A 16826-nucleotide genomic window follows, 5' to 3' on the forward strand; every position below is an offset into this window, starting at 1 on the left:
GCAGGACTTGCTTTTGGGATAGACAGACGGCTGTGAGAAATAGAACCTCCACTCTTAAAGGGCACACACAAAATCTCAGATGCTCTGGGACCCAAGGCAGAAGCAATAATTTGAAAGGAGCCAAGGTCAGACCCACCTGCTGATCTTGAAAAGTCTTTCAGAGTGGAATGATGCCCCAGAGACATAGACATAGCTGGTAGCCATTTCGGGGAACTTGTTCTACCACGTGGACACTGGTACTGGCAAGTGCCATTTTGGAATCTTTCGTCTAGCTTATTAATCTGCAGAATCTGGCCCTGCTTGTTCGAAAAAGTATTGGAACACCTCAGGACAAGCAGCTACCTGGGTGAGGATACAGCTCTGCCTACCCGTAGGCTAGTTTCCTTAAGACTCCTTGAGTGTACAGCTAACCTGGGACACAGCCCTGTTCATCAAAAAGGCTAGGATCCAACCCCATATATCAATATACTGGCACTAGTCCTAGGATCCTCTGGGTCTCTACAGTCAGCTGGAGGAACCTAGTTTCACCCACCATCAAGCTGGCACTAGCTCCAGGATGCATCCTCACCCACCAGTGGGTAGACATGAACCCAGGAACCACAAGAGCACCAAAGCCATCCAGATGAACAGGACAGCACTTGCTCCAGGTGCCCCCCTGGATCATGGCCCTGCCCATCAGCAGGCCAATAGTAGCCCTGGCACCCCCACCACCCAGCATATCATCAAGCTGATACCAGCTCCAAGACACTTTCTATGCCTCAGCTGCCCACCCCTGGGATTCAGCCTTATTCACCAACAGGTCAACATGAACTTTGGAGCACCCCAGGCCCTGTAATCAGCTGTGTCAGGAACTGGACCCACCAACCAGCAGGTAGACACTAGATACAGGATCCCTGGTCCCACAGAAACCCACTCCAGAACACAGCTCTGCCTACCAGTGGGCCAGCCCTAGCCCCAGGACCCCCCAGGGATCTGCAGCCAGCTGCCTGAGTCCAGGCCCTTCCCACCAGCAGCTGGCAGCATCCACACAAGGCAGAGCCTAGAAACCAACTGAACTGGGGCCAGCCACATCTATCAGACTTTCCACGGTGGTCAGCCTGCTGCAAGAGATGGACCCATGTAGCTCATGTAAGAAGAACCCCTAGAGGATGTAGCCCTGGTGAAGAGAGGGGAGTGTGTCACTGTGGCACAGAGGACTTCTCCTAAAAAAGACCACTTCCCCAAGGTTGGAAAATGCGATGAACCTATCAGATACATATAAATAAGATAGTATATTAGGCAGAATGAAGCATGTGGAGTATGTTCCAAATATATATTTGAAGGAAGAAGATAAAAGCTCAGAACTAAGTGAAGTAGAGATAAGCAATCTACCTGATAAAGACGATCCAAGAATCCAGGAGAAGATTAAATGAATAGAGTGAGAAGATGGAAGTTTTTAACAAAGAGTTAGAAAGTATAAAGAAGAATCAGAGATGAAGAATGTAATAATTAAAATTAAAAATGCAGTAGAAGTAATCAACCGGGGAAGGCAATGGCATCCCACTCCAGTACTCTTGCCTGGAAAATCCCATGGACGGAGGAACCTGGTGGGCTGCAATCCATGCGGTTGCTAAAAGTTGGACACGACTGAGCGACTTCACTTTCACTTTTCACTTTTCATGCATTGGAGAAGGAAATGGCAACCCACTCCAGTGTTCTTGCCTGGAGAATCCAAGGGACAGAGGAGCCTGGTGGGCTGCCGTCGATGGGGTCTCACAGCGTCGGACACGACTGAATCGACTTAGCAGCAGCAGCAGAAGTAATCGACAGTAGATTAGAAGATACAGAGGAATGGAGCAGGGAACTGGAAAACAGAGTACTAGAAATCACTGAAGCCGAACACAAAAAAGAAAAACACACAAAAAGAAAGGACAGTTTAAGAGATCTCTGAAAGAACATTAAACATACTAACATTAGCATAATAGTCTCTGAAGGAGAAGAGAGAGAGAGAAAGGGACAGAGGATATATTTAAAGAAATAACAGGGGAAGACTTCCCTAACCTGAGAAAAGGAAAAAGATAATTATTGTATATGCAATTAATCTTTGGTCAGTTAATCTATGACAAAGGAGGAAGAAATATATAATAGGGGAAAGACAGCCTATTTGATAAATAGTGTTGAAAAACTGAATAGCTATATGCAAAAGAATTAAACTGTACTACTTTCTCACATCCTGCACAAAAATAAATTCAAAATGGACTAAACACGTGGAAAACTTCCAGAAGAAACCATAGATAGTAAGATCCTTGTCATCAATCTTAGTAATCTTTTTTTTTTGGCTTTGTCTCTTTATGCAAGAAAAACAAAAGCAAAAGTAAATAAATGCGACTACGTGAAGCTAGAATGCTTTTGCATAGTGAAGGAAATCATCAACAAAAGAAAAAGGTCACCTACTAAATGGATGAAGATATTTGCAAACAATATACCCAATAAGGGGTTAAGATCTAAAACGTACAAAGAACTCATACTACTGAACATCAAAAACAAGCAAACAACCCCATTAAGTAATGGGCAAAGGATCAGAATAGTCATTTTTCCCAAGAAGACATACAAGTGACCGATAGATATATGAAAATACGCTCAACGTCACTAATCATCAGGGAAATGCAAATCCCTGATTTCAACAATGTGATATCACCTCACATCTATCAAAAGGGCTATGATAAAAGACAACCAATAACAAGTGTTGGTGAGGATGTAGAGAAAAGGGAAACCTCATGAACCATTTGCAAAATGTAAATTGGTGCAGCCACTGTGGAAAAAAGACATGGAGATTCCTCAAAAAATTAAAAATTGCACTACCATATAATCCAGCAATTCCACTTTTGGGTATTCATACAAAGAAAATGAAAATGCTCATTCAAAAAAATATGTGCACTCTATGTTCATTGCGGCATTATTTACAATAGCCAAGATATGAAGCAACCTAAATGTTCATTGATAGGTGGATAAAGAAGATGAGGTATACACACATATGCACACGATGGAAGACTACTGAGCAACAAAAGAGAATGAAATCTCGTCATTTGCAACAACACGGATGGACCTAGAGGGTAGTATGCTAAGTGAACAAACAGCAGAACAGAAACAGAAGCATAAAGAGAGCAAACAGGTAACCACCTGGAGAAGGGATTGAGAGAAGGAAAGAAATAGCTGTGGGAGATTAAGAAGTACAAACCTTCAGCACAAAACAAATGAGTCACAGGTTTGAAATGTACAGTGAGGGGAATACAGTCAAAAACTGATATTTTTGTATGGTGACATACTGTAACTAGAATTATTGTGATGACCACTTCGAAAAGTATATAAATATTGAATCACTATGTTGTATAACAGGAATTAGCATAGTGATGTAGGTCAATTATACTTCAAAAATAAGTAAATAAGCAAACAAACTCATAGAAAAGGAGACCACAGTTGTGGTTACCAGAGACAGTGGTAACCACAGGGGAAGTGAGAAGGAGAATTGGATGAAGACAGTACAAAGATACAAACTTACAAACTTCTAATTATGAGATAAACAAGTAATAGGAATATAATGTATAACATGATAAATATGATTAACATTGCTGTAAGTTATATAAGTTGTTAAGAGAGTAAATCCTAAGAATTCTCATTACAAAGAAAAATATTTTTTCTATTTCTTTAATTTTGTAACTGCATGAAATGATGGATATTCACTGAACTTATTATAATTATTTCATGATGAATATTAATCATTATGCTGTACCCTTAAACTTATATAGTGATCCAAGTTGATTATATCGCAATAAAACTGAAGAAAAAAAAGATTCTGTAAAAATTGAAAGTCCAAATGAAAAAATAAAATGAAACTGAACATGCATCTCATGTCATTAAAAAATTAGCTCAAATTAGATCATAGGCCTAAATGTGAAATCTAAACTTATTAAACTTCTAGAAGAAAACATAAGAGAAAATCTTAGTGACATTGAATTAGGAAATAATTTTTTAATATGACATAAAAACACAAATTCTAAAAGAAAAAATTTTCAATATTTGGACAAATTGGACTTTATCAAAAATAAAAACTTTTAGAAAAAAGAAAACTACATTGGTACCAAAGCAGAGATTTATTATTTTTGATCATGAATCTAAGTCATACATGGAAGACAATGAAACTATTATGTAATTATTGAAGAACCAGCGAAAAACAATACGTAATGGATTTTTAAAAATCAATTTGATTGAATATAATTTATCTTTCTTAGGAATGATTTTTGAAAATAATGCCTGTAAAAGTCACTATATAATTTTTTTCACCTGGCATCTACTTGAGACTTTAAGAATAAAGCTATAGAAACCATATCCTACTTTTTTTCTGATTATTAATTAATATTCAAAAGAAATGTAGTATATGGAAATAACAAATAATGAGAAAATTAGTCTTTCTACTTGTACCCCATGACCTTGCAAATTACTGTCTATGCTGAAAGTCGCATCAATATTTGGACAAATTTCTAAGATAAATCAAATTAAATTGAATCATTAAAAAAAAAAGGTTGGATTAGGGATTGCCTCACTGATACATTGGTAAGGGACTGACTTCAAAGAAATTCGGAGGGAATTCTCTAGGTTGATGAAAATTTTTTATCTGGATTGGGTGATGGTTACACAGGTATTTGTCAAAACTCATCAAACTGTATGTTCAAAATGTATGCACAGTACTGCATGTAAATTATATCTCAAAATAGTTTTTTAAATGTAAAAAAGAATTTTTGTAAGAAAAAATTTTTTAAGTTTTTTAAAATGTAAGAAAAACCTGAACATATATAACATGTAGTAGTTTGTGAGTAAATAATATTATTGAAAATAACACCTGCCAAAATAACTTCTTACCTGCCAAAATAACTTGTGGAGCAGGTAAACATCCATATCAAATGCAACACTAAAGATGATTACCGGTGTAAATAGATTAAAAAATAAGTGTGAATCCATCCATTGTATGGCATCTGCATATTCTTGGACCTAATAATATAAGACTGTTATTTTCTCATTTACCCATTAGTCTGTTAGCATAGAATACATGTCAGGCATTCCTATCTCTAGCAAAAAATAAAAAGACACATCACAACATAATAAGTGCTTAAGTCTTAACTCTGTTGGATTTTTATAGTTTTCCATCAGGTCATTACCAGCTACAGCAAAAAGTTAATGGACATCTTTATGTCTAGTCTTTCTTTTTAAGGAACAAACATAGGAAGTACATTGACATAGGTACTAAAGGATATGTAGGAGATTTTCAGGCATACAAGAGAAGAGATTTTGGGTAGATGGATCATCATGCACAAAATCCACAAAGGAGTAAACAATTACATCAAATTCCAGAAACTACATAATTAGCCATGGCTTATGTAAATGTGCACGGAAGAACAGTAGGAATAAGAGACTAGGAAGTTAATGCAGTTCATGAAATAATTAATTAGTGGCCTTTATCATAAAATATTTAGTTGCAATTTTTAAACCTTATTATGGGTGTCTGTAACTAAGCAGGATTCTATGGGGCCTTCCCCAGATAGACCCCTCCCTCATAGCCTCTGCTTTAGCTCCTCTCTGAAGTATCTAAATAATAGTGTCTGACGAATATCTGCTGAGTTATTTTACAGATGCTAAATCCCCACCAAATGAAAGAAATAAACATGTCCCCTCAGGAGTCTGGTTGGAACCAGGAAATATTTGCAATGATTTTACTTTACTTCACCATCAACCAATCAGAGAATTGTGCATAAGTTGATCACATACCCTGGGACTCCCCTCATTTGCCTTGCGTTTAAAATGCTTTGCTGAAACCCATCAGCGAAGACTTTTTGAGCACTAGATGTCTGGTACTCCTTGTATGGCACCTTATAATAGATGCTTTCCTTCACCACAATCCACTGTCAGTAAATTGGCTTTCCTGCTTGACGGTGAGCAGAGATAAGTTTGGTTCATTAACACATCCATTCAACATTCACTCATGAAGGAAACACTGAGTACCTACTGGTTAGGTGATACTCTTGTATTTGGAACATAATTCTTCTCTGGTCTCTTGTGTTTCTCTGTACCTTATGGGTGGAGGCACTGATCGCTTTTTTTCCAGGAATATTTTCTTTCAAGAATATTTGTATGTACTAACAGCTTTGGAAGATACAGTAAATGTCTCCCTCCAGAACAAAGGGCAGGTTTACTATCACTGTCCAGTGTAATAAGGATAATATCTCTCTCTGGAGCAAGGGGGAAGATGAGCTCACTGCCCATCATAAAATAACTCAAGTTCTCTAAACTCAGATTTCCTCTCTTATAATGTAACCCATTGCGTATGCAGATTTCACCTTGCCCTCTTTACTTCTCTTTATGGGGTTCATAGAATGGAACAAGAAAATCCTAGGCTCTGGATTCTGCTATTGCCATGAGTAACAGAGTACTTTGTCTCTAGCCCAGGAGTCCCGTGTGTTTTGACAGGATTGGGAAACTGTGGCAAGTTAATTTATTAGATCGAAACCTGAGTAAAATCTTAGACCCTTCACAGTTCTAGACATAGGGGCCTTTCCTTTAAGAGTTGTTGACAAATAGGAAAGTTTATAGAAGTATTTAAAGTAACATTTATGTAAAATATCATATGATTATGAAACCTGTTCATAACAAATGTAGTAACCTGCTTCTGATTTTTGCCTGGATACATGGTTTCCATTATCATTTTTAACATCACTGATATAATTTGTTTGAGAAAGTCAATCATTTTTACACACATTCCTATTTACATATGGATTAACTAAGGTTGCTGCCGCTGCTGCTAAGTCGCTTCAGTCGTGTCCGACTCTACGCGACCCCATAGACGGTAGCCCACCAGGCTCCCCTGTCCCTGGGATTCTCCAGGCAAGAACACTGGAGTGGGTTGCCATTTCCTTCTCCAATGCATGAAAGTGAAAAGTGGAAGTGAAGTCGCTGAGTCGTGTCCGACTCTTAGCGCCGACCCCATGGACAGCAGCCCACCAGGCTCCTCCATCCATGGGATTTTCCAGGCAAGAGTACTGGGGTGGCGTGCCATTGCCTTCTCCATTAACTAAGGCAGGTATTGGCAAACTATGGTCCCTGGGAACGAATCTGCCTCAATGCCTGTTTTTGGTAAATGAAGTGTTATTGGAATACAGCTATGCCAATTTACTTATGGACTGTCTGTGGCTGCTTTTAAATTACAATGGCAGAATTGAGTAGCTGTGATAGAGATCATACAGCCTGCTTAGTCCAGAATATGCACTATATGACTTTTTACAGAAAAAAACTTTGCTGCCAATCCCTGGGCTAGAGGACTATTTAATGTGCCAGTAATGCATTCAACATTCCTTGTAGTAAGTATATTCTCTCTTCTCTACCTGACTACAGCTGTTCCCAACTATTTAGTATTACTGTAGATACCTTGGCTATATAGTTTGCTTTTTCTCTCACTTCTAACTCCATGTAAGAGGTTCAATGTATGTTTCTTGATATATTCCAAGCCAAGCATACAGAGAACCTCCATTCTAATGGAAAACCTATGAAACATTCCTGAGGCAATAGATTGGTTCAATGTCAGAATTCTCTTGGTAATAGAGTCTTGTATCAGTAGTTCAAAGTCTTTCTGGGTTTCTATCTTGTTAGCCAATTTCTTGTCTAAGGTTTTGAATTATGATTAAATACTCAGCTACTCACACTCTCAGTAGCTATGTGTGTATTCATTCTGAATTGCCTACCAAGTTTGAGACCTAGGCTCTGTTCTGACGATGTTAAGCTGGATTTCAGCTCTTTCATACCTGGGTCCTTTTTCTACACAGCTGATCTAATGTTATTCACATCACAAGCATATATGAACTGGTACAGCAGTAAAAAGATATGCTTATAAATTTTCTTAAGCCATCTTTGTATGAATCTTAGATATACTCAAAAATAAAATACACATATTTACTATACACACCTTGTCAGATGTAAAACTTAGCATTTCAAAACTGCATCCAAGTAAAAATAATATCACAGGGAGAGGAATTGGAAAGTCTTTCAAGTGTTGGTTCAAAAGTGCTGCAAAAAATATGTCTATTGAAAGGCAATGAGGTATCACACTTAACAGAACTTTAATTTGTTATGACTTCTTAATATGAAGACAATGAAATATAGAAATATAGCAAGTAAGTGACGAAACAGTAACTGAAGCCCTCCCTCACACTTAAACACATAGAATCAGTATAATTGGTAATCTACTAAACTCATGCTTTACTCGTTTTATGATGTGTATTATTTCCTTAGAGTCTTTAGTAAACATTGCTAGTAATCATTGGTTCTTGGGTTACTACTAAAATATTTATAGTAATATATGTACATGCTATAAATCAGCTTTCATTTTTTAAGCAATCCAGCAATAAGGGATTAATAAATAACTAAAATGAAATATCCTGGCTGATTCTCAATATAACAATGAGGAATTAGTATAACAATGAGAAAATCTAGCTACCTTCCCTGGTGGCTCAGACAGTAAAGAGTCTGCCTACACACAGGAGACCTGGGTTTGATCCCTGGGTCGGGAATATCCCCTGGAGAAGGAAATGGCAACCCACTCAAGGATTCTTTCCTGGAAAGTCCCATGGATGGAGGAGCCTGGCAGGCTACAATCCATGGGGTCACAAAGAGTTGGACATGACTGAGTAACTAACACTTTCACTTCACTACCTATTAGAAAACCTATAATGAATGCTTAACTTTGTTCATTCCCTCAAAGTGCAATAAATAAACAATATCACAGCATTTCCTTCAGTTTAATGTTTCCTAATTCTTTGTAATACAATTCTTAATCAGGACAAAGGATGCAAAAATTGTGCTTTCTTTTGATTTCTACAGTGTTCTGTTCTTCTCAGCATATGTTACTATTTGGATAAAACCTAAGAAAACATCTGTGCTGTGCTGTGCTAAGCTGCTTCAATAGGACCGGACTCTGTGGCACCCTATGGACTGTGTCCCTCCAGGCTCCTCTGTCCATGGGATTCTCCAAGCAAGAACACTGGAGTGGGTTGTCATGCCCTCCTCCAGGGGATCTTCTCCACCCAGGGATCAAACCCAAGTCTCATGTCTCCTGCACTGGCAGACGGGTTCTTTATCACTAGTGTCACACAGGAATCCCAAGAGAACACCTGCTGCTGCTCCTGCTGCTGCTGCTGCTGCTAAGTCGCTTCAGTCGTGTCCGACTCTGTGCGACCCCACAGACAGCAGCCCATCAGGCTTCGCCATCCCTGGGATTCTCCAGGCAAGAACACTGGAGTGGGTTGCCATTTCCTTCTCCAACGCATGAAAAGGAAAAGTGAAAGTGAAGTTGCTCGGTCATGTCCGACTCTTTGAGATCCCATGGACTGCAGCCTACCAGGCTCCTCCATCCATGGGATTTTCCAGGCAAGAATACTGGAGTGGGGTGCCATTGCCAAGGGGTTAAAAAGTAACTGAATCATTCAGAAGACCTATCACTTTGAAAATTCTTTTTCCAAGTAAAGAAAGATGTGGGACAGCTAACTTAAAAATATGGATGAAACTATAGTTTATGATAATACAGGTTAACAATAAAATCCCTAACCTTTGATTTCCTGTTAATCTGATTCAATTCACCACATCACTTAAATCTAACCATAACTTAGCAAGTAAGAAGGTATGAATACTCTGAGCCCAATAGAGGTGAAGAATATGAATCAGATTTACATGGTCTCCCTTCAGGGGCAGATTATTATTGGATTCATTTGATTGGAAATCTTGGGATAGAGGTATGAATTTAGAAAAAAAAACACTAATTTCCTACTATTGTTACCTTCCTTAATTCTGCTGCTGCTGCTGCTGCATCACTTCAGTTGTGTCCGACTCTGTGCGACCCTATAGACGGCAACCCATGAGGCTCCCCCATCCCTGGGATTCTCCAGGCAAGAACACTGGAGCGGGTTGCCATTCCTTCTCCAATGAAAGTGAAAAGTGAAGTGAAGTCGCTGAGTCTTGTCCGACTCATAGCGACTCCATAGACTGCGGCCCACCAGGCTCCTCTGTGCATGGGATTTTCCAGGCAAGAGTACTGGAGTGGGGTGCCATTGCCTTCTCCTTCCTTAATTCTATACGGTGACATATACAAAATACACCCACAGAATACACTGAAATAAACAGAATTGCACCTACCTCCAATCATACAGATCAAAGACAATATTAGAATGATTTTAGGGAGTTCCTGAGAAGTTTCCAAGAATGAATGCCTAAAAACTTCCAGCCATTCATCAGTAAACTCTTTCCTATGAAAAGTGAGATTAGAAATTTGTCCATCCATCCTGTGGTTTCTCACAGGCTGTCTGAATCCAACTCTCAGGACTCTGCAAAACTTGCCTAGAACAAAAAGAAAGTTAGATTTTTCTTCTTGGTGGCCTCCTAAAGCTTTTCTTAAAAAAATAAAGAAAAAAGCCTATATTTGTCCTTATTTCCAGTAATTTCTTAGAGTTTGCCAAAATTAGGGATGCTTTCCTCTTCTACGATGTTTTCTATTTAAATAATAAAGAAAAAGTTTAGTTACTTTTTTCTCAGGATGGACAACTGAGGGGTTTGCCCTCACTTATCTGAGCTTCTGAAAGCACGTTCAGGCAGCTATTCCAAAGTGGAAAGTGGTGGAGGGGGCAGAATATTCTGATCCCTTTTCTTGTTATATCCAGAGAGAAATCAATAGACCATGATGATATTCAATAATAATATTTTATCTGCTTTAAGACATTCATGAGCTAGGTTTTCTCTAATTTTTAAATATTTTTATAGCAACTAAGGACCTAAGAAAAATATTGAAACCAAAATGATTTAAAACAGGAGAATTGTTACATTTTCCATCGTTACTTCTTGGAAGAAGAACAAGGGCCATGATGTGTCTTGGTCTGAAGAAATAGGTGAGAGCTGCAGTCTGCCAATCTCACTTGCTCCCCATGGTAAGGAACGTTTTACATCAGGGTCTTAAACCTCATGGAGGGAATTCTTTCAATTTTATCTCTCCTAATATTGGTTTAACATTTTCTAGCATCTCTTAGCATCTCACCTTGCTGCCTTGCTAAGCAATCAATTAGTTATTACTAAACTTCCTCTCATGATCCAGCAATGACTTTTTCAGTTTCATATTTCATATACTTATACGTTTTCTTATATGCTCTTTTCTGACTATCTAAACAACCTTTTGAAAGAAAACTAATTAAATATATGCTTATTGTGAACATTTTTGAAATAAATATATAAACAAACATTTCAAAAACAGCAAAAATTTTTGCACTATCATGTCATCTAGTGGCTCTTCTGTATTTTATTTACACAGTTGGGTTCATCTTTATCTAATCATACTTTCTGCTTCTTTCCACATGGTATTATATCACCAGCATCAAAGAGCCTTGCAAACACTGTGCCATATTAACACCAATGTGAAAGCGGCAGCTCTCTGGTCTGAGTGTCCACATGCAAAGATCTGCTGGGCTGAGGCTTACAGCAGAAAAGACTCTGGGCAACCTGCTGTTGGCTTCGGTTTTCTAATTTCTATACTTTCCCAGTCTGTGTAATTTCTCTCCTTGTATTTATAACTTTCTTTGAAATCACTTGGGGAGATACGATAACACTGGTGATGAGTCTTATCCCCACGATTCCTATTTAAATCAGTCTGCATGGCAGCCTCGCTCCCCAAGTGATTTTAATGTGTAGCTAAGGTTAGTAACCACTGTGCTTCACCCAATTCAAAGGCAACCTTGCTCAATCTTCTGTCTCTAAGCCAACATTTTTTTCCAATATTCTTGAGTCAGGTATTTTGAGAAAGGGTATCAGTGTCCTTCTGGTGAAGACCCCAGAAACACATCTGTAGTTGACAAGTTTGGTGTATTATGTGTCTCAGTGAGGGAGACATATCCACCCTGGGGAACTGTGGTAGGGGGTTTCAGTAAAAGGATAGTCAGTTCAGTTCAGTTCAGTTCAGTTGCTCAGTTGTGTCTGACTCTTTGCGACCCCATGAATCACAGCACGTCAGGCCTCCCTGTCCATCACCATCTCCCGGAGTTCACTCAAACTCACATCCATCAAGTTGGTGATGCCATCCAGCCATCTCATCCCGTCTCCTCCTGCCCCCAATCCCTCCCAGCATCAGAGTCTTTTCCAATGAGTCAACTCTTCGCATGAGGTGGCCAAAGTACTGGACTTTCAGCTTTAGCATCATTCCTTCCAAAGAACACCCAGGGCTGATCTCCTTTGGAATGGACTGGTTGGATCTCCTTGCAGTCCAAGGGACTCTCAAGAGTCTTCTCCAACACCACAGTTCAAAAGCATCAATTAAAGGATATTCAGTTCAGTTCAGTTCCTCAGTCGTGTCCAACTCTTTGCGACCCCATGAATCACAGCATGCCAGGCCTCCCTGTCCATCACCAACTCCTGGAATTCACTCAGACTCATGTCCACCGAGTCAGTGATGCCATCCAGCCATCTCATCCTGTGTTGTCCCCTTCTCCTCTTGCCCTCAATCCCTCCCAACATCAGAGTCTTTTCCAATGAGTCAACTCTTTGCATCAGGTGGCCAAAGTACTGGAGTTTCAGCTTTAGCACCATTCTTTCCAAAGAAATCCCAGGGCTGATCTCCTTCAGAATGGACTGGTTGGATCTCCTTTCAGTCCAAGGGACTCTCAAGAGTCTTCTCCAACAGCACAGTTCAAAGGCATCAATTCTTCGGCACTCAGCTTTCTTCACAGTCCAACTCTCACATCCAAACATGACCACTGGGAAAAACATAGCCTTGACTAGACGGATCTTTGTTGGCAAAGTAATGTCTCTGCTTTTGAATATGCTATCTAGGTTGGTCATAACTTTCCTTCCAAGGAGTAAGCGTCTTTTAATTTCATGGCTGCAGTCACCATCGGCAGTGATTTTGGAGCCCAAAAAATTAGAAAGAACTAATTATGGATCTTGGTAATATTGGAGAAGGAGGGTCTAAGGAAGTGAGACTTTATTCTAACTTGGGTGCTGTCAGAAAGCAAGGACAATTCTGTGGTTGGGTACTCAATAACTCTTATCTATAGGGAAAGCAAACAGGAATGGGGATAAAGCTGTATTGAGTACAGAAGCAGCAGCCACTCATTTTAGACAAGAATGAGAGGTGTTTGGTATTGGATGGGTTGCATGGTGACTTGTTCTGTCCAATTTTATTATCATCTCATAGTGACCTCATTTGATTTTGATGTTCTGTGAGATTATTTATGTCAAATGAGAGAACAACATGGACTAGCTGTGAACATCACACCAGCTTGTGGTAACACTGAGTGATATCTAGCCCTAAGTGTCAGACCAGTTTCCCAGTGTCTGGGGCTGCTTTTTTTTTTTTTTACTTGTTGGTTTCGTTTTCCCTAGAAGAATTTCTAAATTCCTTAACCTCATTGTAACATGTTAAGAACTGGAAGTAGACCAGGGGATCTTGATAATAGTATAGTGATACAGCAGAGTAAGCTCAGTTATCCTTCTAAGACAGACATTTTTAACCTTGGCTACATATTAGAATCAGATTGTTTTAAAAATATAGGTATTTACCTGGGTGGATCCCCAGAGGTTAATTTAATTGGTATAAAGTGCAGACTGAGTATTGGGAACCTTAAAAGCTTCCCAGTGATTCTAATAGTCAGCCTATTTAGAAGCACTGCTCTAGGAGAAATCTGTGCCATTAGGGAAGAACACTGAAAGACTGGTGTATTTGCTCTCAGAATCAAACTGGTTAGTAAAATATTGTCAATGTCACCTATTAATTTTCTCACTGTTACAAAGCAAAAGGGCTTGAACAAAAAAGGAAAATATTTTCTGCATCATAGTTGTATACTCCTATATGCTTGCAGAATTTAATACAGTTAAGGAGTCGATTGTTTTCCAAACTAAAAGCAGGGATACATGATCCCATAAGCAGGTTTCTCATTTCTAAAATAGCTTATTTGAAAACCTTAATAAGTGTTTGTATATTCAATTCTAATAAAACCCTTTTATAAAAGAATAAAATTACTCCAAATCTTAATTATACTTGAACTTTAGGGAAATATAAGATCAAAATCAGCAGAATTTCACTGTTTGGCTGTGAAAACTCAAATTAGTTTCTTCAATTTCCACTCCAAATTCACCTAACAAAACTTTACTCCCACAAAATGATCTCATGTTAAGTTAGCATGTAAATGCTAATATTATTCAAGACACTTTTAAAAATATGGATAAAGAAGTAGCAGTTTAGATTAAACAGACTTTCAATGTAATTACAATTATTATTATTCAGCTTAAATTGACTTTAAACAACTTTGAATAAGTTTATGAGTCCATGTCACATGCATTAAGGAAAAAAATACTGATTTGTCTTAAAATTGCCACATGGGTTTCCTACATTAACTTATCAGGAAAATTAAATAATGCCTCAAATCTCTTTCTGTGTGAGGTTAATAACTGTCCTCTCAAATGGCCCATGGATTTGTCCCCAACATCAGTCAGCCTTGAGAAATTCTCTTTCTCATGGTGTGGAAATCATACTGATTCACTCTGTCCCTGAAAATGGTAAATATTTCTTCCTTTTAATCACTACTTTTTGCAGGAATTAAGTGACAAAAGTATCCTGAAAAAAGTGCTGTGGAAGCCCAGTAATCTTAAGAAGCTGCAAAGTGCTCAGGATTTATGACAGATAAAAAACTGGAGTTGGACTCTCTGATCACACAACAGAGCTGTGAAAGTAGGCGGTCTGTTGCCTTCCTAGGATTTCTTCACTAGAATGAGCCCTTCCTTGCTCTCGGCTCTGCTCCATACACCTAAGATTAGCCACGGCGACAGTGTGGTTTCCTCTTAGTGCCTTGTAAGGCAAAGGGAATAAATACTAGGTAGGTGAGCAGTTTGGAAAGTTGATACGGGAAGTGTAATGGAGGAGGGGCAGGGGCTAAGGAACAGAAAGTCACACGGAGAGGCTGGTTGATCTTCGGGAAAGTCTGTGATTGGCTGCCATAGAAAAAGTGGAAACTACAAGACGAATGGTTGCTGGATCTGTAGCTGGAATACTGTGAAAGCATTTGTTTCCTCTTTGAGGAACAAAGTACCAGCGGGGAAGGGCAATTTCCTGAATGGGAAGCTAAAGGAGACTCACCATCCAGAGCTTCAGGAGGAGTATTATGTAGTATGTAAGTGATAGGTGGAAGGTAGCTAATCTGTTCATCCAGAAACAGCCACAACCAACTGCAACCTCATTGACAGTTACTTGCTCTAAGCCCCGCCCCTGGCCTGCACCCATTGGCTTTAGGTTCACAACCCATGACTTGATTGGCTGACACAGTACAGTCTTAGAAAGTGCTGCAGCTGCTGCTAAGTCGCTTCAGTCGTGTCCGACTCTGTGCAACCCCATAGACGGCAGCCCACCAGGCTTCCCCGTCCCTGGGATTCTCTAGGCAAGAACACTGGAGTGGGTTGCCATTTCCTTCTCCAATGCATGAAAGTGAAAAGTGAAAGTGAAGTCGCTCAGTTATGTCCGACTCCTAGCGACCCCATGGATTGCAGCCTACCAGGCTCCTCTGTGCATGGGATTTTCCAGGCAAGAGTACTGGAGTGGGTGCCGATGCCTTCTCCATAGAAGATACACAGCATCATTACCTCTGAACATCTGTGGCAATCCTTGAAGTATTAAGCCTGTTGTATTTTAAAAATAAGTAAGTACCTAAGCAAGGGTGAAAAGGAAACTCTAGAAATTGTGTTGCTATATTAATTTAAAGCTTAGGAACAGTAGATTAGTGGCAAAGAGCCAATGAACACTGTTTTCCCAGAATTCTAGTGGAAGTGAGATTCCTAGATAAGATAGAGTTGTAGAAAATTTGAAATATGAAGATACAGGTTGCTGAATTAGGAAACGAGAAAGAGAGAGAGTGGCTAGTCTAGCTGTATGATGGAGAAGGAAATGGCAACCCACTCCAGTATTCTTGCTTAGAGAATCCTGTGGATGGAGCTTGGTGGGCTGCGGTCTATGGGATCGCACACAGACACGACTGAAGCGACTTAGCATGCGTGCATGCATTGCAGAAGGAAATGGCAACCCACTCCAGTATTCTTGCCTGGAGAATCCTAGGGACAGAGGAGCCTGGTGGGTTGCCGTCTATGGGGTCGCGCAGAGTAGGACACTACTGAAGCGACTTAGCTGCTAGCCGTATGAACATAAAGTGAAAGTGTTAGTCACTTAGCCCTGTCTGACTCTTTGTGAGCCCATGAACTGTAGCCGGCTAGGCTCCTTTGTGCATGGAATTCTTCAGGCAAGAATACTGGAGTGAGCAGAGCAGCCATTCCCTTCTCCAGGGGAGCTTCCTGACACGGAGATTGAGCTCGGGACTCCTGGATTGCAGGCAGATTCTTTACCAACTGAGCCACCAGGGAAATCCCATTCTAGCCATGTAGGAGAATGCAATCAAGACAGGCAAGATAGAATTTAACTCCCCACAGTTCCTTATCTAGGGAAATTTTTAGGAATAATAATAGACCCATTTCTTTTTTCTAAACATACTATGAAAAGGATATTTTCATTGAAATTGCTTAGTTACAATACCATAGAGCAAATTTTCATATTCCCACTCTCATAGTAAAATATTTGGGGAGGAATACTGGAATGATTTTGAAATTAAATACTTATTTGGCATGTGTGATACTTCTTTATAATTCTACTCACTCAAAGTCTGTGAGGCTCTTTGGATGGCTACAAAAGGGATGTGCAGAGAAGAAAGGTCAAAGAATAGGGAGTGAAACGTGAA

General features: G+C 39.5%; 1 protein-coding gene and 1 long non-coding RNA gene across 5 annotated transcripts in view; one reads left to right on the plus strand and one right to left on the minus strand.

Moving 5' to 3' along the window:
- Positions 1–15376, minus strand: part of SLC9C1 (solute carrier family 9 member C1) — a 128507-nt gene extending 113131 nt beyond the window's left edge. For 2 of the 4 annotated variants that reach the window (XM_061391904.1, XM_061391989.1), the window contains exons 1-4: positions 15185–15372; positions 10210–10410; positions 7988–8088; positions 4897–5025 (exon numbers count right to left, since the gene is read on the minus strand). In XM_061391904.1, the coding sequence (XP_061247888.1) occupies positions 4897–5025; positions 7988–8088; positions 10210–10354 (375 nt within the window). In that variant the 5' untranslated portion in view covers positions 10355–10410; positions 15185–15372. Of the gene's footprint in view, positions 1–4896; positions 5026–7987; positions 8089–10209; positions 10411–15184 lie in introns of all 4 variants that reach the window. The other 2 variants (XM_061391820.1, XM_061392083.1) reach the window with 2 other exon arrangements.
- LOC133232625 (uncharacterized) overlaps positions 1–16826 on the plus strand; it is a 36548-nt gene that overhangs the window by 10110 nt on the left and 9612 nt on the right. The window lies entirely within an intron of this gene.

The sequence above is a fragment of the Bos javanicus genome, chromosome 1, assembly GCF_032452875.1.
Source record: "Bos javanicus breed banteng chromosome 1, ARS-OSU_banteng_1.0, whole genome shotgun sequence".
Taxonomy (NCBI): domain Eukaryota; kingdom Metazoa; phylum Chordata; class Mammalia; order Artiodactyla; family Bovidae; genus Bos; species Bos javanicus.